The sequence below is a fragment of the Amphiprion ocellaris genome, chromosome 13 (assembly GCF_022539595.1).
Source record: "Amphiprion ocellaris isolate individual 3 ecotype Okinawa chromosome 13, ASM2253959v1, whole genome shotgun sequence".
Classification (NCBI taxonomy): domain Eukaryota; kingdom Metazoa; phylum Chordata; class Actinopteri; family Pomacentridae; genus Amphiprion; species Amphiprion ocellaris.
In genome coordinates, this window is record NC_072778.1 from 20,125,319 (window position 1) to 20,147,474 (window position 22,156).

Here is a 22,156-nt window from a genome sequence, read left to right on the forward strand (position 1 = left end):
TAACACAGACAGCAGTCACTTTTTGGAAAACAATAATGTTAAACACACTACTGTGTTCATGAAAACGTACATTTGTCCATTGGTCTGTCTGTCTGCTAGCAACACTACTCAAAAATGGACTAACGGATTTGGACGAAATTTTCAGGGAAGGTCAGAAATGACACAAGAACCACCTGATTAGATTTTGGTAGTGATGCGGCTTATAGTCTAGATCCACGGATTTGTTAAAGATTTCTGTATCACTGCAAGATAGCAACAGTGCGTCACTGTAACTATGACAAGTGAACACGACGTCAGCTGTCTGTTGATGATCACAATTGTGATCCTACTACAAATCGACCGCTGCGGACTTATCGGGACTTATCCATCAGAAATCATACGACTGAGAAGCCTTGGCAGAGTACTGCGCTCTGAGTGCTTTTCTTGTTATATACTTCATCTTTAGGTCCAAACAAATGTACACATCAAACATGCAGTATATTGCAGGGATCATCTAAGGTGTGTGAGTTAAAGAGAAGTTTTATTGTTTACGAGATGACATGTCAATATTGCAAAAACTATCACAAGCAGCAGTCCAACTTTGTCGCTAATGGAAAGATTTGGTGGAAAGATATTCTCCTCTACACAAAGTTTACAGATTAACAGGCTATTGCAGTATTTAGTGAAACATAACTATTACTAACCTCGAAGGTAAACACACTACACCTGCAAAAATTATTAATCTGCAGAACAGACACATAACATGATATTGTAGAAGTTAGGAATGGTCAATACGACTGGTGAGTATTTCAGTTAACTCTATATTGCTGTACAGTACGTAAAAATTCTCTTTTGCAAACTTTAGTACCACAATTCTAATTTCAACATAGCCCTAGAGATCATAGTACACACAAAAAATACACACAAGTACTGACAGTCAGCAAATACAGTGCAGATCATGTTGGTCCTGAGGGTCTGGAGGTAGGTAACAGCAGGAGATTTCAGGAGCACCATCAGCCAGTAGAATATCACACAGGAAGGTTAATGCTCAACTCATGCTTCAGAAAAATTACACAAAAGTATCACAAGTTATTTTCATATCAAACCGTTAAAACTGTGCAAAAGGCACAGGTGGGGTCTTTCTTTTCATGACTTCTCCACACATTATGTTTCTTCTTCCCTTGTTCCGGCCCCAATTCTCCTTTTTATAAGAAGTTCAGTTTCTTTGACGTGTAAACACTGCAGGATTCAGACGAGTCCGTGTCCAGTGGCAGTGTAGAAAAAAATTCTTGCGATTTGCTCCATCTTTCCTCATCTCCATCTTTCACAATCTGGAACTGAACGCAGCCCTCAGAGGAGTGGAGGCAGTCTGAAGCCCCAGGTACAGAAAAGGAAATCCTTCTGTCTTCCTCATTTGATTGATCCCCCTAGAAAGGAATGAAAACACTCATTTAAAACAGGATTTAGTCTTTGATATGCAAATCCTCACAGCTAGAGTGCAGCAGCTACTGTGTTACCTCAGCGGCTAAATTATGACTCGGGGAGCTCTCAGCTGTCATTCTGAGCACTTCTTGGTTCTCTGCTCTTGGAGTTCCTACTCTAACAGGAGAGTAACTCTGGAAATACAAATAAAAGCACATAGACTTAATTCAATGTAACAGTTTGAACCTATTTTTCACTTATTTGATTCAGTTAATCAGCCGTACAGTGTGAGCAGGACTGGCTCCTGGGGTCCATTTTCTTGGTGTTCCAGGCTGCTGTGGGGGAGTGTAGTAGCCTGAGGACTGGTGATAGGATTGACTATAGTCCTGCAAACACAAACACACACAAACATTTACAATCAAAAAGAATCCAGGACAAAAACAAAATGAAATGATGTAGATTGTACGCGTCGTTTTCTTTAAACCTCTCAACTGGTGCACATGTATTACTTTTTGAAGCTTTATCACACGTTCATCACATCTTCACATCCACAGAATTATAATTGAAGGTTCGAGATTAGGTGCCAAAGATTAGAGCCTATTTAGGGACTGATGAGCGGAATCTCTCTATTTTTAAACCTCTGATATCGTTGATCAGCTATCTATCTTCACTAAGGCCTTCAAGAAAAAGTTGTGCTTATGGGTGTTCAAAATTTCATCCCAGGATCTGCAGTTGATTTTTAAAACTGATAGTGTCAAAAAAAATCTAACCTGCACGTGAGGTATGCCACAAAAATGATTTATGTAAAAAGAACAAAAGAGTAAAACTACAGTTTGTCAGGAAACATACAGGAACAGACCAGGTCTTTCAGAATAATGTGCTCTGGACAGAAAAATCAAAGATAGAGAGTTTTTTGGCCTTTGCTTATAAACATAAAAAAGACAGATTTCAGGATCTGAACACTCATATGTCCCTTCTGTCAGCTGAGACTTACTGATCACAAAACAGCCTCAGACCCACATTGCTCTCCAACCAACCGCAGTCAGTTCAATTATTACATTAACAAAAGATGCCAATCTGAACCATTAGAGGAATAAAACCAAAATAAACGTCACCAATATCTGAGCCTAAACCATGCATATAGATAGGCTGAATATCTCTTTGCTTTCAAAGATGTAAAGCAGAGACAGATTCTGACCAAACACAGATTCAGTGACCACAGTTGAGCCCCAGCAAAATGACGACACAAGAAGTCGTGGCATCCAACAGAGGAAAGAGTTCGTGGTCACTGCATGGCAGGTGAGGAAGAGGCAGAGATGAAAATCCTCTTAAATATAACAATTACCATCATATAAGACAAGAATACTGTAAAAAGTTGGATTCCTTAATCCCAAAGACGGCAAAGGATTTAAAAAGATCTCCACGTTATCAAAGCTACATCATTCCACTGTGAGGAAAATCATCTTCAAGTGGTTTAAATTTCAAACCAAGCTGTTTGATGCAAAAAGAAAAGAAAAAATAATCTCAACACAGGATCTGCAGGTAACTGTTTGCATCAAAATGCATGTTATAATCAGAAAGATACTGTGCTAGTCTGACTTGAGTGGGAGGTGTGCCTGCAAAAAAAGCTTTGCTGTTTAAAAGGAAGATAAGAGCAAAACCATAGTTAACATACAAAGATAGAGTTTTCTGGTCACAGTGTAGAGCAAATATATCTCATGGTTTGGAGTTACTTTGCTGCCTCTGGGATATGACAGTTTGTAGTCATTGATTCAACTATAATTCTGCATCATATCAGAGTGCTTAAAGCTAACATGAGGCCGCCTGAATAACGGTCCTATGCTCTTCTAAACAAATCCACCAATGAACGTCTCACAAAGAAGAACTGGAGGGTGAAGGAACTGCCTCGTCAAAGCCCAGATTGGAATCACAGTGAAATGCTGTGGGGGGATTTGAATTACAAATAGGAATACATGCAAAAAAAAACAACAACTCATACATCTTGCAAATTAAGGAATTGTGCATGGAAGAGGAAAAAAAAATCAGCCAGCTGATGTCACAACACAAGCAATGATTCTGTTATTTCTGATGACTTTCTTTTCCACAGAAGACTGTTACAGATATTGACATATAAAATGGATGAAAAGTTAAATTTACATGTGGCGTTGCATATCACCTGTCTCTGTTCACACTGCTTCAAAGATGACCAAATGTTTGCTTGTCCAAATAAAAAGCAAACCATTTCCATTATTTTTTTCATGTGGCTGTATGTAGAAAGTAAGAGCACATCAAAACGTAGTTTAGCTTCCTTGTACAGAATGGGCAATAACCAAAAGCAGCAGGAACGGATGGAACAGTGTATTCAGATATAACAATATAATAATAACAATGAATGGTACAAATTCATGCAGCCATGGTGGGTCAGCAATGTAACTGTAACAATAAAAAATAACAATGCAGGACCAAGCAACCCCTTTTACGCTCATGCTTATTATTAATTCGTTTTTTTACACTGTAATTACCTTTTAACACGCTTTTTATTGTAAATACCAGTGATTTTACTCCTTTTTTGGAAATGTCAACAATTTGCACCTTTACTGTAAATAAAAAATCTTCAACTTTATTTCTTTATCTATCTATCTGTCTGTCTGTCTGTCTGTCTGTCTGTCTGTCTGTCTGTCTGTCTGTCTGTCTGTCTATCTATCTATCTATACAAGAAACAGCAGTGTTAAAGTAACCTGCTTCTCATGGTTTCCTCACCTGGATGTTAACTCTTGGAGGGTTGGCTGGTGGCGTTCGGTTTGTTCTGAAGCCAGCGATGATCTGTGAGAGGCTGCAGTTTGGATAGCGCTTCATGAACAGGATGAATCCAGCCAGAGACACAAACATGCCGGAGGGGACAGTGATGGACTTGAAGAGCGCTCGCCAAGTTCCCCCTCTTTTATCTAGTGAGATTATATGGCACAGATATTAGGACGAGTGGCGACTGTGCAGCAAAGAATTTAGATGGCGGAAAAAACGTGGTGCAAACTCACCGATCACCTGCAAGAAGGTGGAGGACACCAGGTTTCCATTCCCATCTCTGATTTCATACAGCCCATCGTGCCTGGAGGTCAGTCTTGCTATGACGACCTCAGTGATGGATCCGTTCCTGCTCAGGGAGATGATACCTCTGTAGCGCATGTCATGGTCCGTTATCTGGCCCTCACGGATCAGCTGTACCGGGCCACGCGGGGGTCTGGGGTCGAAGGGGCCCAGGGAAGATTCGTTGGGATATCGTGAGGGAGTAAAAATGAGATGGGCATGAAGGACAGGAAGAAATAATGGCAGGGTTAGAGACTCCTTGGTGAAGCGTGTCACATTAAAGGAGTGCCCTGCATCCATGTGCAGAATCATGAACAAAGAGTGGAGGATAATGAAGGAAATGTGGAGGTATGAGAGGGCACCACAGGAAAAAGAAAAGATCAAATTAAATTATCAGAACTCACAGGATGCTAAAGTTAAAGAAATTCATCAGTCAGCTTCTGAAAACTCGTGTTGGGCCTCTGCTCACCGCGAACGGCGAGGGTGCTGCGAGACAACACCTTCCCCAAGTCGTCTCTCATGGTGTAATTGCCTTGATCTGCTTGCGTGACTCTTTCTGCCACCCAGACCTTCCCCCCTCGCAGCAGCCGCCCTCGACCCGCGATGCTGGTTTCAGGGTCGGTCCGGTTCCACAGCACAACCGGCATGGACTCAGGTGGAGCACCTCGAGGTGAAAACTCCAGCAGGGTGCCATTTTCAGGGATGTTGTGTTCGAAGTTCTCGCCGTAGTTCCTGCGATACGGCTTGATGCATTCTGAAACAGGATGGAGAAGTAACAGAAATATTTTGAAGGGGCTGAAAGTAAAGTACAATTCTGAAGTAATATCAGTGAGTATTTAAAATTAATTATATTTCACCCATTTCAAGGAGTTATTGCACTTTGTATCCACTACATATATTTTCCAGCTGCTATAATTACTTTTCAAAGAGGAAACATTGTATATGCTAAAACACACGTCGCAATGTTGAAGATTTCCAAACCTTTTTCACCTTCGACCCTTCACAAACAATCTGTATAGTGCCCTTGGTTACATTTAACATCTAAGCTATTTCTGTTGAAAGAACTTGACCATGATTACATTTTCCAGCTAAAGTTATTTAAAGTTAAATTTAGTGATGCACGATATTAAATTTTCTGCCCGATACCGACATCCTATATTAACGTTTCTGATGTTGGCAATAACCGATATTACCGATGTCGATATTCAAATTTTGTTCACACTGAAAAACGAGTAAAAGTAAGCACTGTGAAAATGTGAAAAGTATTTAAAAGAAGCCTATACCGAATTAGACCACATAGTCTTCTTTATTATGTAACAAAAGTAAAACATATTTAAACATATTTAACGTTAAGTCCAGGACGATTTAAGTAAAAACACCTGTGAAATAGCAGTAATATCAAATGTAAAGGAAATATGTCCTGACTGTATTTTGACAAGGGATGTGCAAATTTTGTGCTACATATAATATTCTCAAACTATTACAAATGTCCCAAACACTGAAACAGCTATACTCCCACAAAAGCAAAGTAATTTAACTTAATTTTTTTTTCTTTTTAATTCATTCCTCTGTCATCTCAGAATCCTTTGGATATATTATGTGACCCTATGGCTGGTAACAACTGGACTAAACCACCTAAATGTTTATGAAGCAAATATAACTCACACCAGCTAAAACAGTAATATGCTTCTTTCATACACATCTGTAATGATACATTATTCTAACAGTCTAATAAATAATTCTAATATAATGACATATCTTTCACTTTTGACACTTTAAGTATGTTTTTCTGATATTATTTATGCACTTTTGCTCAAGTATAATGTTCTACTTGTATTTGCACTTGTATTAAATTAAATGATATAAATACAAGCGACAATCAGATAAGGATGAATGATCAAAGAGTGAAGTGAAGAAGATGTTGTAATGCTGGTGCTTCAAAATAAGAGACTATCATACCTGAAACAATGAGATGGACAGTCTCGTAGGTGAATCCAATGGACAGCTTGTTGGCATAAAGTCCCTGATCGCTGTGGGTCACTTCTTTGAGGACCAACGTCTTGTCTCTGGTCCACTCAAACCGCGTGTCTTTTACCTACAGTTGTGCAGTAAACAGGGTTAGGCAACACAACAAACAAACACAACAAAATAAGCACCGACATACTGGCACTCACAGCGGTTTTCTCCAGCAGGACGCGTCTCGGTCCCTCATCGTCTGGGGTAAAAGTCACAATTCTAGATGTCGAGTCCACCGGCAGACGAAACTCCTTCCCAACACACACCGTCTGGACTTTCTCTCTTTCACCTGTTGAGACAAAAAAGAACGTGAACAATCTCTCGACAGATCAATGTTTGTTTTCTAAGTGGATGATGAAATGCGACTGTTGACTCACCTAGTAACTCCCAACCTGTGGGCAGAGTATAATGAACATGTTTAGTTAGCTAATACTAGGCTGCACCATATAGAGAGCAAGACATCACTGAAGACACACTGGCACCACTTTCTAATGGAGTTTACAGTCACATTTGTGAAGATTTAAGGGCTAAAAAGCAAAAACTGATTAATAGTTCCAGTCAGGATTTAAAGTTGTGATTTCTTTCACCTTCTACGTTCTTTATTGCAAGTGTCATCTTAGAAATTATTGTTACTCTTTACACATGTAATACACTGTTTTTATATCTTTTCAAAGCACAATTTGGTCAGCTACAGCTTAACAAAACTAAGCATTTGTCATATATATATATCCTCTATTTTAAGATAATATTTATACCTGATGAGTGATTATTAATGTTTCAGGGCTGAAAAATAATTTCCACTGTCCATATTCTGTTTTATTATTCAATGACCTTCAGTTGAGTCAGTAATACCCACAAACAATCAAAAACAGGAGAAGGAACCACTTCAGAAATCCAAAAACAACAAAGAATTCACCCGTGTTTGTTTAAAGTCAATTGAATGACAAATCTGAACCGTCTTTTTTTGCTGTTTTTTTTTTATTACTGACTTTGTTTAGAGGGAATACAGATCCTCCAATGAACGTTTTGACATCTGACTTTCTGGAAAAGAGCTGCAGCTCATTGGACCATAACCCATTTTTTAAGGCCTTGTAGGATCTTGACAAAAGAGATGACATATGTTATGATTCTATGCTACATAAATAAAACTGAATTGGTAAAACCTATCGTTAGTTATGCTGCTGTAGGCCTCCCGAGATGCACTGAGCACCTCGACTCTACTTTCCTCTTACCTTTCTCTTTCCATACATTAATATGCCACCATTACATGTCACTAATTTAGCATTTTCTCACACTCTCTCTGGTCGGTGTTTTATCCTCTCTGCAGGTTTCCTCTGGAACTGGAGCTGCACATCACTGATCTCCAAAGTGTTTATCATTCTGTTTTCTGTTCTCCATCTGTTCTCCTGTTCTCTCTCTCCTCTGTACCCTAATCCCAACCAGTCCAGGCAGATGGCCGCCATCCCTGAGCCTGGTTCTACTTCCCGCTGTTGCTAAGTGACGCTTAAAGGAAACTTTGTCGGCTTTCTCTGTGTTTTTTGCTAAGTTTTAACCTTACAGTGTGAAGTGCCTTGTGATGACATATGATGTAAATTGGTGCTGTATAAAATGAATTAACTAATGCACATTTAAAACAGCAGATTTTTACAGATTACGTTATGCATATTTTAGGTGACTAACTAACTAACTTAGGCTGCTGATTTAATGGGCACTTGTTATATAAAACACAAGTAAATGATTGAATAATAAGCCACAAGTTGCAAAGCATGAAGACTAAAGGCATCTAAATTCCGTTGAACGTACCTGCAGCCAGAGGGAGGGTGAACAGTGCAGTGAGCAGGACCCAGGAGGACATCTTCTCCTGGGAAAGACAGCAGATTGTCTCATCAGTAAACAGCATTATCATTCATCCCCACCCTCCATCATCACTTAACAAGCTGCACAAGAGGCAGCTGAGGTGATGTGAGCGTCTGTGCAGAGCCAAATACTGCAGCCTGCTCGGACACATGCAGAAATCATCAGCGCTGTCACCCAACATGCCCTGAAGTCAGCTCCTCTCAGGTGTCCAGCATGTTTCTACCGCCTCCCAGCAACACGTACAGCGCCGCAGCGGCCTATCAAGCGGTCCCTGATCGATAATCAATACACGATTACACAGTCGGCGACGTATTTAACCGTGAGCTCACCTGCAGCATGGGTGGAAAACGCATCCACCGCTGGATGTTTGTTGGTGTTTCTGCTGATGGACATAAGAGGATATTATCGTCCTCCGCAGACCGCGCATGCGCACTGATCCCTCCTCCTGCTGCTGAGGCTGCGGCGGTCGGTCTGTATTCTCAGCGCCTCCTACGCAAAGTGCGTCATTTTGTTGCGTTATTTATTTATTTTTTTCCCCTTTGCGTAAATACAGCAAGAAAGGGTACAGTTACTAAGTCGGTACTCTTAAATGATAGATTGAACCTAAGATGTACTGAAGAATTTAAAGTAACAGGACAGAGGACAGATGCTGAATCAAGAAATGAAACTTTCTCTGCAGATAAATGTTCTGTCCTGGACTTCACACTGCACTGTTTGCATTCTGTGTCACTTTGTTTCTTAGAAATACCTTGGTATCACAATTAATAAAAGCCTCTTTTTAAAAAAAATGTTTTAAAGAAGTTGAAATTAAAATTGTTTTTCAGAAATAAATCCTGTTTTTCTTCTAATGCCAGGAAAATGACTTGTTGCTGCCACCTTCCTGTCTGTATTTGACTATGGAGATATTGTTTACATGAATGCCTCCACCCACTCTCTCAGACTGTTGGATGCGGTTTATCATGGAGCATTTATATTTATAACAGGTGTTAATGTAAACCTCTCACACACCACTGCTGCACTTTGTACTTCTTGGTTAACTGGTCATCACCGTCCATGTGTAGACTTCTCCATTGGTATCATTTAATTTACAAATCCATCCTTGGTCTGCTGCTCACATATTTATCCTCCTACATGTCACGTAAACAGTTCAGCCACATTCCCGAGACTCCATTACTCTCACCGTCCCCTCAGTCCACACAGAGCTCAGCAAAATATGTTTTTCTTACTCTGCTCCCTCAACCAGGAACTCACTACAGCAGAGTCTAAAGTTGTCTGACTTGATTCCCCTGGGGGACTTTAAACATCTCTTAAATACTCTGGAAATATCATCTCTTAAAACTTGTCCTTGTTTCTACTATTTTTACTCTTCAACTTTTTTGCTTAGTGCTTTTGCACATACATTTTGTTGTGTTCTGTGATGAACCTGTCTGTCTGTAGCTCAGTGTTATATTGTATAGTTATTGTATGTTTGTCTAGCACAGGTCCCTTAGTGTTGTTTGTCAGTGACTCAGTGTTGCTTTGTTAGGTTATTTGAGGACAGATTTTTCTTGAGAATGAGACTCTGTGTCTCACTGGGATTACCTGTATAAATAAAGGTTAAATAAATTTTTAAAAATGTGTAAGATCAAACCAGCAGCCACATTATCAATTAAAGCTGCAAGCAGTCTTGAAAGGGCCCTCAGACGCCCACGCAGGTTGCAACGTGGCACACCTCGAGGTGTGGTGTATGTCGGGGTTTGGCAGAAATTTCCAGGAGTTGAGGCTTAGCTGATCAATCTCAAGGATTATAGCATAAAGTTTCTTGCAACGGTGCATGCATACATCTTCACTGTAAAATAAATATGTGCGGATGTGTATATATTTATGTGTGTATGTATATATATTTTTATATACATATATATATATACATATATATATATATGTATATATATATATATATATATTTTTATATACATATATACATATATATATATATATATATATATATATATATATATATATATATATATATATATATATATATATATATATTTTTTTTTTTTTTTTTTTTTTTTTTTTTTTTTTTGCCAGTTCTGATATGTATGCGAACTTTCATGAGTTTTTCAGCATGTTCAGGCCCTCAAAAATGCGATCCTTGTGGGCGAAAAAGAACTCCTTGCATCCCAAAATGGTCCGACTCGCTGTCAAGCGCTGCTCGGGCCATTACGGGAACTTCCTCTGGCACGTTTACGCAATAAAAGCGCACAACAGTGAAGCCTCGCCCATTTCATTTCTGTCTGGTCCGGACCACCAACGGACAAACCCGATCAGGTCAGTGCCAGGAAGGCGTGCTTGTTACTTTGTAGTGAGTAGAAAACATATTTCCTGCTCGTATTTTTAAACATTACGCACGATTTGCGCTCGACATCCAGATTTCTGCCCGAGTTTGAAGTGGCGTCGGTTTTGTTAGATGCTTAGGTCAGTAATTACATTTCAGGCACCTTTAGAAGAACAGAACCTGTTTTTACAGACTTTCTGAGGGTTTTCTAACATCACAAGTTAACTGACTTGTGTGACCTGAAATTGACCTTTTACTATACGACGTTGTGACGGAAGTAACAGGACAACCACAGTGCTGAGCCCTCTGCCAGACATGCTGCTGGTGCTTTTGACAGTTTCCACTCTCTTCTTAGGTGAGTAGAGCTCATTCACACATTCAGCCCAGCACTGGAGGTGTGACAGTATTTGGGATAAAGTCTGATAATGTTAAATCGTCTCTGCTGCGCACAAATGCTCCAACAGCTGTCTTCATCTGAGTCTCTGCTTCAGATGCTCTTTATTTCTTTACCTTTAATTAACCAGGGAGTCCCACTGAGATTAAGCATCTCTTTTACAACTCTTTTTTAAACAATATTTGCAGTAAAATGTGCAGTTTGCTGCTGTTAACGTTAATTATTGGTTCAAATTAAACAGAAAACACAAAAAACTACATCCACGACCAGCCATATAAATAATAAGTGCCTGGTACATTTGACCAAATGTGTCTCATTAGGAAATAAATGATTCAAAAAGCATCCAGACACTAATAAACAAATGCAGAAATGAACTTTAGATGCAGCTAGGCATTAATTTTTTTTTTTAAAATTAACTAAATTTAGTAAAATACACAGTGCTGGGAAAAGTATCTTCTGTTTAAGTATAGTTTGTCACACTTTCATATCAAACAAATTGGACGATGATTAAAAGATAACCCAAGAAAAACACAAATGCAGTTTTAAAATGCTGATTTTATTTTTTGAAGGAAAAATGCTGTCAAGTGCCATCTTGCCCTTTGTGAAAAAGTAACTGCCCCTTTAGCTATCTACCAAATGACCGAGTTCGTTTGGCAGGTGGGTTAAATTTCACCAGCCACACCCATGTGACTTGTTTAATTTAAACATCACTGAATATAACCTGTCTGGCAAGTAGCTAAAGAGTCTCAAAAAGCGGCACATGATGCCACGTTTTTGTCACACGTGGTCAGACACTGAGGCGCGCACATCAAGGGCACAGCAGACAAGTAGATTAACTATACTAAACTATACTGCAATAATAAAGATTTATTACAAAGATAGCGCAAATACAGAGCACACTGGACAGAGAACAGGATTATGGGAACTGATGTCACTGAGGAGGAAGTGCAGAATGTTAACCAAGATTCACTGACTGGAGTCTTTCAACAGTCTGGTGTGGAGTGGTGGCCTGAGCTCAGCTTTTTTCTCTCAGGAGATGAGTTACAGGTGAGCCCCTCCCCACCGCCAGTGCCCATGATCAGGTGTTAGCCCAGTGAGCAACACCTGCACATATTCCACACACACACCTCGCTCACCCCCACCTGGGGAGAAAGAAAAGGAGGGACAGGAGAAGGAGAAGGAGGAGGGGAAAAGGGAGAAGGAGGGCTGCCACTAAGCGGAGGAGGTGGAGGGCATGACAGTTCTAAAGAGATTAAAGAACAAATTACATTTATCAGTCTAGAGGCTTAAAAAATCATTGCTAAGGCTCTGGAACTCCAGTCAACCATGGTGAGAGCCATTATCCACAAATGGAGAAAACATGGGACAGTAGTGAACCTTAACAGGAGTGGTCGGCCCACAGGATTTCTCCAAGAGCGCATCGATATCTAATCCATGAGGTTACAAAAGAACCCAGACGATCATCAAAAATTCTGCAGACCACACTTCCCTCAGTTAAGGTCCATCTACATGATTCCACAAATAAGGAAGACACTGGGCTAAAATGGCATCCATGGAGATTAAAAGGTGCAAACCACTCCTGACCTAAAAGAACATAAAGATTTGTCTGGCAAAAAAAAAAAAATATATCTGTATGAGCCCCAAGACTTTTGGGTTAACATCCTGTGGACTGATGAGTCAGAGGTGGAACTTTTTGCAAAACATGGGTCCAGTAACATCTGGCGTAAAGCTAATACTGCATTCCACAAGAAGAACATCATACCAACAGTGTAGGTTCTGTTTGTCTAATATCAAATAAATGGAAATATTAGTTTTCGTGATCTGGAACATTCAAGTGAGAGTAATATGTACAATTAAAAGACATCAGGAAGGGGCAAATACTTTCTCACAGCACTGTAGATTCACAGATTCAGCACTAATTTATGTTTTATAGGTACCCTGTCACCTATCATGCTTCCTCTTTTTATTTAAGTGTTAAATGTACTTATTTTTTCCCTGTATATGACCTAATATTTACATGAAGTCACATTTCACTTCTTTAGTTGACGGAAAGTGTGTGAGTGTTACATGGTAGCTGTTCAACTTTTCATTGAAACTGAATGAGCTCCAGTCTACACAACAAACCATCAACATTAATAATTTAGTTTGAATTTCTCTATAGTGGTGAAATAAGTATGTTCTTCCAAAATACGTGAAAAAAGTCTTATGATTTTACACATGCAATACATTATGTTTAGGAATATGACATATTGAAATGATAAAAATGGCAAAATTCATGTTCGACTGCCAAAAACATTTTTTTGAGTGACCATTGTTTTGTAGATAAGCTATATATAAAAAATCAGCAGGGAAAGACCAGTGTTAACATGATGTTATTGTACATGAAGAACTGTAAGAGAACAAATGATCTAGAAGAGGAAAGACAGTGTTAGATTTTGTTGTAGAGTCATATGGAAATAAACAGCATTGCATGATGTTTTTACACTTGAGGGGCTATAAGAAGAAAAAAAAGTGTCTGTATTTCTGCTAATTTTGTTCATGAAGCCAGAGGTGTACATATTTATGAAACTGTTCTTAATTTTATTTTGTACATTTAGCACTTTCATACATTTACATTTCTTTACCAGTCAGTATCAGATTTATGGAAATTACTTACATGTTCTTAGATGCTTTGTGTCTGACTGATCATAATATTCCCTCCACCTGTCTCTCCTTGTCTTGTATCTTTCTGATCGAAGGCTCATCTGCTGACGAACATGAAGTCTGCTATGGCAAGAGTTTTTCGTTACCGTCGAACGTTATCCCTCCTTTATACAAAGGACCGTTGATCTTGAAGCCCAGTCGAGGGGGACCCATGAGAACAGTGATGGATAACGGGATGGTGAGCAGTCTCTGGTGTTCTGGTTTATACTAGGATCATTGTTGCTGTGTAGAGATGCAACAATTAATGCAACAAGTTAATTGTCACTTCTTTGATTAATTGGAAATGTTGTGGAAATTTGCTGCATCATGAATCTCAGAGAATACAAAACACTTTGCTGGGTTGTTGGTAGATTTAATATCGTATACGATATGGAGAATACAGAGTTCATAGAGATCTCAAAGGAGAAGAACAACTGCAACAGCTTTTACAGTGAATCAAACAGTCAGAAATTCCTTTTCATTGGTTAATATACATACGTGTCAGTGTAACTCCGTTATTAGTTTCATGCCATATAAGAACAGGAGTCCTTCTTCCCAAATCCTTCAAGGACTGTTCTGACACATGCTTCTATTTATTTATTTATTTACCTTTATTTAACCAGGAAGTCCCATTGAGATAAGAGATCTCTTTTACAAGGGAGACCTGGCCAAGGTAGCAGCCATACAAAATGTGAAAGTTATATAAAACAGATGCATGATATACAAATAAACAATAAACAATAAAACAAATTGACAGCTATTCAAGAACAGTGACCTCTCAAGAAAAACATTGACATTCCTCCTTCTCTGTATTCTTTGTGATACTCTTCAACTTATTAATGGATATCAATGTTTCTATTTCAAGAGTTTTTTGATGATGGATGATAGAAGAACGCTGTTTTACTAACATTAGTTCCACAGCAAGGACACATGTACATAAAATGGACTCATCAATAATAAATAATAATCCAAGAGATCATGGTTGATTTTACTTTCTCAGAAACTATTTTGATAATCGATTAATTGGTTTGAGTGTTTCTTTTTGTTTTTTTTTTGTTTTTTTTTTTAGAAAAATTGTCCAAATTCTCATATTCCAGCTTCTTAAATTTTAATATTTTATGGTTTATTTACTCTTCTATGACAGTAAACTGAATATTTTTGGGTTGTGGACAATAAAATGCAATTGATGACGTCATCTTGAGCTTTGGGAAACACTGACTGACACCTTTCACCAAACATTTTACAGACCAAAGAACTAATCGACCAATTAAAAAAATAACTGACAGACACAGAGTCGACTCTCTATGATAAGTAAATGGTTTTGTGTTTTCCACCTTTCAGGCAACAGAACCGCGCATCAAAATTTCCCCTGCCTCAGCAACTTTGACAGATGTGACAGAACATGATGAGGGTATTTATATGATCTCACCCCCTGGGCAGCATCAGTACTCGCCTTTCACGCTGAAGGTTTTGGGTGAGAACCTTTTACACTGGTGTTTAAAGAAAGTGCATCACATTTGGTATGTCACATTAATGACTAGCATTTCAAATGCAAAGGTCACAGTATTCGATAATAGTTCATAGAGCTTCTGCAGCTTTTATACAACAGTTTGATGAACCTAATATTTCTAGCTTAAATGTTATCAGAAGGCTTCAAGTTGCTTTAGTATTCTTTTTAAATGGACACTAAATAAGCGCCCTTATGTTGCTGAAAGTAACAGCTCATGTAACATTGCATTATAACCTGTGTGTCAACCTCAGCTGATGCAACAATCTGTAGGAAATAATGTCACATTTATGTTATCTGGACCATTAGTAAAATTTTGAGGGCTGATTCTTTTTATTTGAACACCAATATACTTTACATTTCTATCCCATCACAAAATGTTTATAGGGGTAAGTATTTGTTTTTGTCATGTGTAGTATGAAATATGTTACCAGTCAAAAGTTTTAGAACACCCCAATTTTTCCAGTTTTTTTATTGGAAATTATGCATGTTAATGTCTCATTGTACTCTGAAATGAAAGCATAGAACAAACAAATGAAGTTAAAAAAAATAATTTAGAAACCAAAATATATTCTAAACTTTTGACTTATCAAAGTAGCCACCTTTGGCAGATATAACAGCTGAACATGGCATTCTTTCCACAATAGAAATCAAATATTCTTCAGAAATTTCTTCCTAACTCTGCTGCAGAAGTTCCCATAAATGTGTGGCACTTGTAGGTTGCTTTGCTTTCACTCTTCTGTCCAGTTAATCCCAAACCAGCTCCATGGGGTTTAAGTCTGGAGACTGTGCTGGACACTCCATGTTTTCAAGTTTACCATCTTGTTCTTTTTTCCTGAGGTACTTCTAGCATAGCTTGGACTTATGTTCTGGCTCACTATCTTGCTGTAGGATGAACCCCTGACCAACTAGGAACATACCAGAGGTTACTGCATGGTGCTGCAGAATGCTGTGGTAGCCGTTTTGGTTCAGGGTTCCTCTCACTCTGTACAAGTCACCAACCATGGATCCAGCAAAACAGCCCCAGACCATCACACTTCCTCCTCCATGTCTGACAGTTGATGTCACACACTGAGGAACCATCCTTTCTCCTACTCAACAGCATACAAAAATCCTGTGTGATGAACCAAAGATTTCAAATTTTGATTCATCAGTCCATAATACCTTCTTTCAGTCTTCAGTAGTCCATTGGTGGTGTTTCATGGCCCAGGCTAGCCTCTTTTTGTTATTCTGACGTCTTATCAATGGTTTTCTTGCTGCAACTCCACCTGTCAATCCTGCACCTCCAAGTCTTCTCTTCACAGTTGAAACTGAGACTTCTTACTACGATCACTATTAAGCTGTACTTGAAGCTGTTGTCCTGTGAGCAGCCTATGACCAAACTGCTGACTCTCAGAAACTTGTCTTCTGATTCTGATGTGGCTTTTAGTCTTCCAGACCTCTTCCTATCAGAGTTTCCACCAGTTTCTGAGTGCCTTTTATTGGTGAAGAAAACTGTACTCACTGACACCTTGACTTTCTTCACACTTCTCTGTAGAAAAGACCTACATTTTAAGTGTTATGATGGTCTGTCGCTCTTCTATTGGTAATTGCCTTTTCCTCACCATTTTGAAAGCAACACACTACTTTCTGCAGTAGAATACTGTTCAAATAATGCTCTGGAGGGTATGGTGCCATGGGGTGTTCCAACACTACTTTCATGCAGACAGAGGATTGTAAGTAATCAAGAAAAGTTGGGACACCTGTAGGATTTGGTAGCACCAATTTTAAAGGCCTGATCAACCTCAATTGATGCAGAACCGCTTTAAGTTGTTAACCCATTTCTTGTTCCCTGAAAAAGGCCTTTGTGTGTAATTCTGAAATGTACATTATTTTTCAGTTTGTGTAACCTTACCCTTTTTTTATCCTCTGACGGTTCACCGCTTACCTTTGTACCATTTGAAGCTATTCAATGGACTTGAACTACTTGAATTTCAAAATGGAAAAATCGGGGCGTTCTAAAACCTTTGACCAGTAGTGTATGTCAACCATGTTTTATTTTTTTACATTTTTTAACTGGGTATTTTCAGACTGTGCCGAGGAGGTTGAAACATATTACGGGGAAATATGGAGGCTCTCTTTGCCCGAAAAGGCTGAAATCCTGGAGAGCACTCCCCTTAACCGTGTGAATCCAGTGGTCCTGTGGAATCGCACAAATCCTCAGGTCAAAAGTGTACGCAGAGGATGGGTGAATCAAAACTTCTGGCAAGTTGAAAACATCACACAGTCAGAAAATGGCTTCTACAACATCAGGCAGAAAGACAACACTTTGCTGTCCAGGACACATCTCAATGTAAAAGGTGATGTCAGGAGCTTAGCAGAAGCTGCACGTGAGATTTTCAATTGCCATGTACCAGATTAAACGTGTTTTTACAATCTATCCAAACTTTGTCACTCACAGAACACGTCAGACACTATACTAAACGTGTGGACGAATACCTGATCATCGAATATCCGTGGGACAACGGCGCATGGCTTGTGAATTTCCAGCCTAAAGGGACAACGGACAATATAACGTTGATCAAGGATGGCCTTAAGCAATTAGAAGACTGGTTCGACTGGAGATTGGAGATACAGAGTGCAGGCATAAAACTTGATGCTTTGGAAATCACAGACTCTGGTACTTTTGAGTTCAGAGACAAGAAAGGCAATCTGGTCTTGGTTGCACACTTGGAGATGAAAGCCAAGCACGATGATGGTGAGAAAAAGTATGTTTTTTTCTTACGGCAGGAAATCTACCGCTGATCCCAACTAACACAGCTCCTGTCCCCACTCCACAAACATCTCTTTGCTCTTTCAGATCCTCCTCCTCCTCCCTTATTGTTAGTTTACATCAGCGTAGCCTTCTTGCTAGGAGGTCTCTTGTGTTGCTGGTTCACTCGTAACATGAAGTGCTGGAAGAAGTGCCGTAGAAGAGACAAGTCTGCTCCTCAGGCTGCAGCACCACCTGCTGCACATTATCATGTGAGTATTTCTTCAAATGATCACTTAGGGCTGTTGTTTTAACATACATTGCAACGTTTATTTCAATATCCTTGTTCCAATTACAGAGTGAGAGTCAATCTGTGGTCCCAAGTTACTCAGCTGTACCATCTTCTGTAGCTCAGCCTGAGAATGACCTGCAAAACCCCACAGCTGACCCTCATGTGTGATCGGTAGGTAGACATTTTAAAAGACTGACTTGGCACATACCCTTTTTATTTTCCTCATCTCAACTGATGAGGCCACACATCAGCTCCAACGAAATCTTTAAATGTATTTATTTTTGTACGGTGAGGATTGTGAATTGTCTCAACCATCACTTACATTCAAATTACATTAACAGGGCATTTCTTGGAAGCGATTATTAGAGCAGGAACGATATTAGTAGCCAATATTGGCCTGTAACAGATTGCAATGGTGAATTTTTTATACAGCATGCGCCAATATGACAACTTTTTATTTCTGAACTTAAATTCAAAGGAAGATGCTTGGAGCAATTTAGGAATGGCAGAATTACACGTTCTGCCCAGCAGAGCAGCTCTGACTTCATTGTTTACTTGTTTACTATCAACATTTTCTGCAGCACATGCAGCAGAGTACACATCACAGTTGAGTCCAAGTGATGGCCTGACAGGAAGCTGATAATGGCCAGTATTTTGTGAATTATATTGCTTGATTCTTAATGCAAAATATCACGTATAGCAGCGAAAATACTTGAAGATGCTCCACCTGATGATCTGTATAATGCACTGATTGTTGATTTCCATGAATCCACATCTGAGAAAAAACTGGTAACTAAATGCTTGGTCACTTTATTTTCCTTGTTTAAAAACAAAACAAAACAACAATAAAGCTAAAAATGTGTGCTATAATAAATTACAATCGTACCCACAGAAATTATTGCAGCAACCTGCTGCCTCAGTGATCAAACAACTATTTGTCTTCTGGGTGGAACATGTTACTAGACAACAATTTGTTTCTATACATCAATTTCTGAATTGGCATTGACTCCAAAAATCCAATATTGGTCTTAGTCTTGCCAGTATGAACAGGAGGAGTTATTATGTCAAATAAAACTTGGTTCACAGTCTATAGAGGCACATAACTAGTGTTTTAAGCCTGTTCTTTAACGAACTGCTGCAATTTACCCCCAGAAGTTTACACCCACTCCTTTGCTGAGTCAAAACTTATATGTTCTATGTGATTTACAGTTTCTAGAATATAATTTTTTATGTCCATTGCAATATACCAATCAGAAATCTGCTTGGAAAATAATAAACAAAAAGGCTCCTTATAGCTGCAAATCTTGCCCGAGGATTCACGTTTTTAAATTTTCTGTAGTATCAAAGTGACGGTCGTTACTGCACTGTAAAAAGGGTCTGCTCATAGCTTTGTCAGCACACATTAAAGGTGCTATTTTGTCGTAATGTAAATAAAGACAATAAAAACTTAAATTGAAGCCCACAGCAGTCGTTGCCTCCATGGCAACATTAGACATTTTGTTTACACAACCCCAAAGCATTACCATTACTATTAAGAGAACTGTAGTCCAAGAACTTAGAGTATGATTGTTGAACAACATAAAGGTTGTCTAGTTTCTATTGTCCTCCTTTCCATCCCTATAAAGTGTCTCCTTTTCCCAGCGCTGACTTACATGGATTTATCTTTACCTTACAGGTGCAACACCACCCAGTGAGTGTCCTTGTAACTCCCTCTCCACCTCAGGTAAACACATGAACACACAAGACTTCTTTGTACGCAAAAGATCAAGGAACAAGAGAGTCCTCAATCTAAGACAGACTCCTTTTACACATTGAACTTGTTGCATAAAGTTTTTTCATTTTTGTTTCCAGGTTGCTCCTTCAGGAGAATCTGCTCCAGCTCCCTCGGCTGCCTCGAACGTTTTCTCCTTAGATTCTGATCCACAGCTTGAGTTGAAAGGACTGGCTTTTCACTCTTCTCAACCCCTCAGCTCAGACTCAGCTCACTGTGATGTTTACACCTCAGAGAAATAAAATTTTCTGTAAAGAGCGTGCTGAAAATTCAGTGATGACTATAAACAGTTTAATTTGTCCATTTTAGATCTCGATTGCATTATGTAATATTCTCAAATTAATATTTAGGTTTTTGCTAGTAAGTTGTGGTGATGGATGCATAGGACAGAGACCATTATTTCACTGTTTTGACTCATGGCCAGACTTCTTAAAACTGTTTCATATCTTCTTTCTTTGACAGTAAAATGCAGTACAAACAAGCTTCAGTATCTTTTTTAGTAAAAAGAACTGTTTCTAAATGTGCTTTTAAAATTTACTGTTATGGTACAGATTCTCCCTGTTGTATTAAATTACAGATAATATCGAGAAAATTCACAGAAAAAGTTTAAATTTATCTGTCGTCATAAAAACACAAGCCATGTAATGGCAATGTCCAAATCAAAAATCTGTATTTTTTATATTTTTTTGTACTGTGTTGGACTGTAAAACTACATTTTTAGTGTATTTTGATCAGAATTTTTTTTATATTTTTTTAATCATTTTTTTACACACATTTGCTGTATTTGAAATAAAATACAATTAAATTTAAAAAATATGTTAAGGACTGAAAAATGGCAAATCATTTTGTTTTACAGATTTTTCCTGTTTTGTTAAAAAACAAACAATATCTAGTAAAATCGCAGAAAGTATTAATTTCAAACTATATAGATTTTAAAAAGTCCAAAACTCTACATAGTATCCACATTAAAAATCAGTATTTTTGTACAAATACTAATTGGTACGTTTGCAAAATGTAATGTAAACTGACACTGTTTTATTGTTTTTAATCTTTAGAAAGCTAAAAAAAATATTTTACAGATATTTGCTGGTATTTTCAGATTTTACACAGCTTTTTAAATTTAGTGTAATTGTTTAGGTGTGGCACTGTGACTATCACTCATTTTTGGAATGTGACTTGAATAGAATAGAATATCCTTTTTTAGTCCCACAAGGGGAAATTTACAACGTTACAGCAGCAAAGTGACAGTAAGAAAAGCAAGAAAACACAACTATATATTAAAGAGGTGATGAATACACACTATGTATACAAAATATATAAGAAAAGGTTGTCTTCAGACTCTTGTACAGCATATGAGATTTGGGCCAGATTGGATCATGTGCAGCTGAGATACAAACACTTTAGTTTTCATGGCGAGACATCAAAATTCACTGCTCCGCCATTTGACAACGACTCATAATTTTCCCCATAACTCATCATCAACATCTTAGGGCTTACATCACTATATTTGAGGTTAACATGGTCACTGGCTAACAATCAAATCAAACTAAAGCATCCTTTATTGCTGCCAGCAAGTAGCACTATGACTGTGAATGGATGTTGACATAAGGATGTATCAGGCACAATGAGGCAGATTGGAGCATGTACAGGGTAGATAGACAACACTTCCTTTTTCATGGAAGCACCAAAGTTCAGGGAGCCGCCATGGCCACACCCTTTGACATTTGCAGAAGATTTAGATAACTTTTCATCACTGAGGCCTGTTGTATCTTCTGGACAAATATGAGGTGTCTTGGAGTTACCCATTATGAGGGCTTAACCCCTCAGAATGAGCAAAAATGACAAAAAATCAGACAGTTAAAGCAAAGTGGCAGACTTCCTGTTGGGTTTTGGGTATGGCTGCCATTGGCTTTTTTGAGTGCCCCTAATGGATTACATATGAACGTCCTGCCCATGGTAGATGTTACAAATGTAGCAGGGGGTGCTATAGAGCCATTTTGCCCCACACAGGTGCAAGTTCCATAAAACATAAAATTTTTCGCCAGTTCTGGTATGTGTTAAACTTTCAGGACTTTTTGAGCATGTTCAGGCCCTCAAAAAATCG

General features: G+C 38.6%; 2 protein-coding genes across 2 annotated transcripts; one reads left to right on the plus strand and one right to left on the minus strand.

The window, feature by feature from the left end:
- Positions 1–494: 494 nt before the first annotated feature.
- LOC111572172 (uncharacterized) lies at positions 495–8,816 on the minus strand. Its single transcript, XM_023275723.3, has 11 exons — positions 8,688–8,816; positions 8,305–8,362; positions 6,879–6,893; positions 6,660–6,790; positions 6,445–6,580; positions 4,955–5,239; positions 4,437–4,775; positions 4,162–4,346; positions 1,686–1,787; positions 1,497–1,595; positions 495–1,406 (listed from the first exon to the last, which is right to left on the minus strand). Exons 1-11 carry the CDS (start codon positions 8,709–8,711, stop codon positions 1,185–1,187), a joined length of 1,596 nt encoding a protein of 531 aa, XP_023131491.2. The 5' UTR covers positions 8,712–8,816; the 3' UTR covers positions 495–1,184.
- Positions 8,817–10,622: 1,806 nt separating this feature from the next.
- LOC111572170 (uncharacterized) lies at positions 10,623–20,310 on the plus strand. The gene is made up of 9 exons (XM_035950703.2): positions 10,623–11,030; positions 13,808–13,950; positions 15,093–15,225; positions 17,328–17,597; positions 17,699–17,995; positions 18,098–18,261; positions 18,348–18,452; positions 19,957–20,004; positions 20,133–20,310. Exons 1-7 carry the CDS (start codon positions 10,991–10,993, stop codon positions 18,447–18,449), a joined length of 1,149 nt encoding a protein of 382 aa, XP_035806596.2. The 5' UTR covers positions 10,623–10,990; the 3' UTR covers positions 18,450–18,452; positions 19,957–20,004; positions 20,133–20,310.
- The last annotated feature ends 1,846 nt before the right edge of the window (positions 20,311–22,156 follow it).

Bases quoted from the DNA above. Each gene is read 5' to 3' on its own strand.
- LOC111572172 (XM_023275723.3), bottom strand. From the start codon at position 8,711: ATGCGTTTTCCACCCATGCTGCAG. The intron at 1,596-1,685 runs GTACGGCTGATT...TTGTATTTCCAG, and splicing joins GAGCCAGTCCTGCTCACACT to AGTTACTCTCCTGTTAGAGT. The intron at 1,407-1,496 runs GTAACACAGTAG...ATTCCTTTCTAG, and splicing joins GTCATAATTTAGCCGCTGAG to GGGGATCAATCAAATGAGGA.
- LOC111572170 (XM_035950703.2), top strand. From the start codon at position 10,991: ATGCTGCTGGTGCTTTTGACAGTTTCCACTCTCTTCTTAG. The intron at 17,598-17,698 runs GTGATGTCAGGA...TGTCACTCACAG, and splicing joins GACACATCTCAATGTAAAAG to AACACGTCAGACACTATACT. The intron at 17,996-18,097 runs GTGAGAAAAAGT...TTGCTCTTTCAG, and splicing joins GAAAGCCAAGCACGATGATG to ATCCTCCTCCTCCTCCCTTA.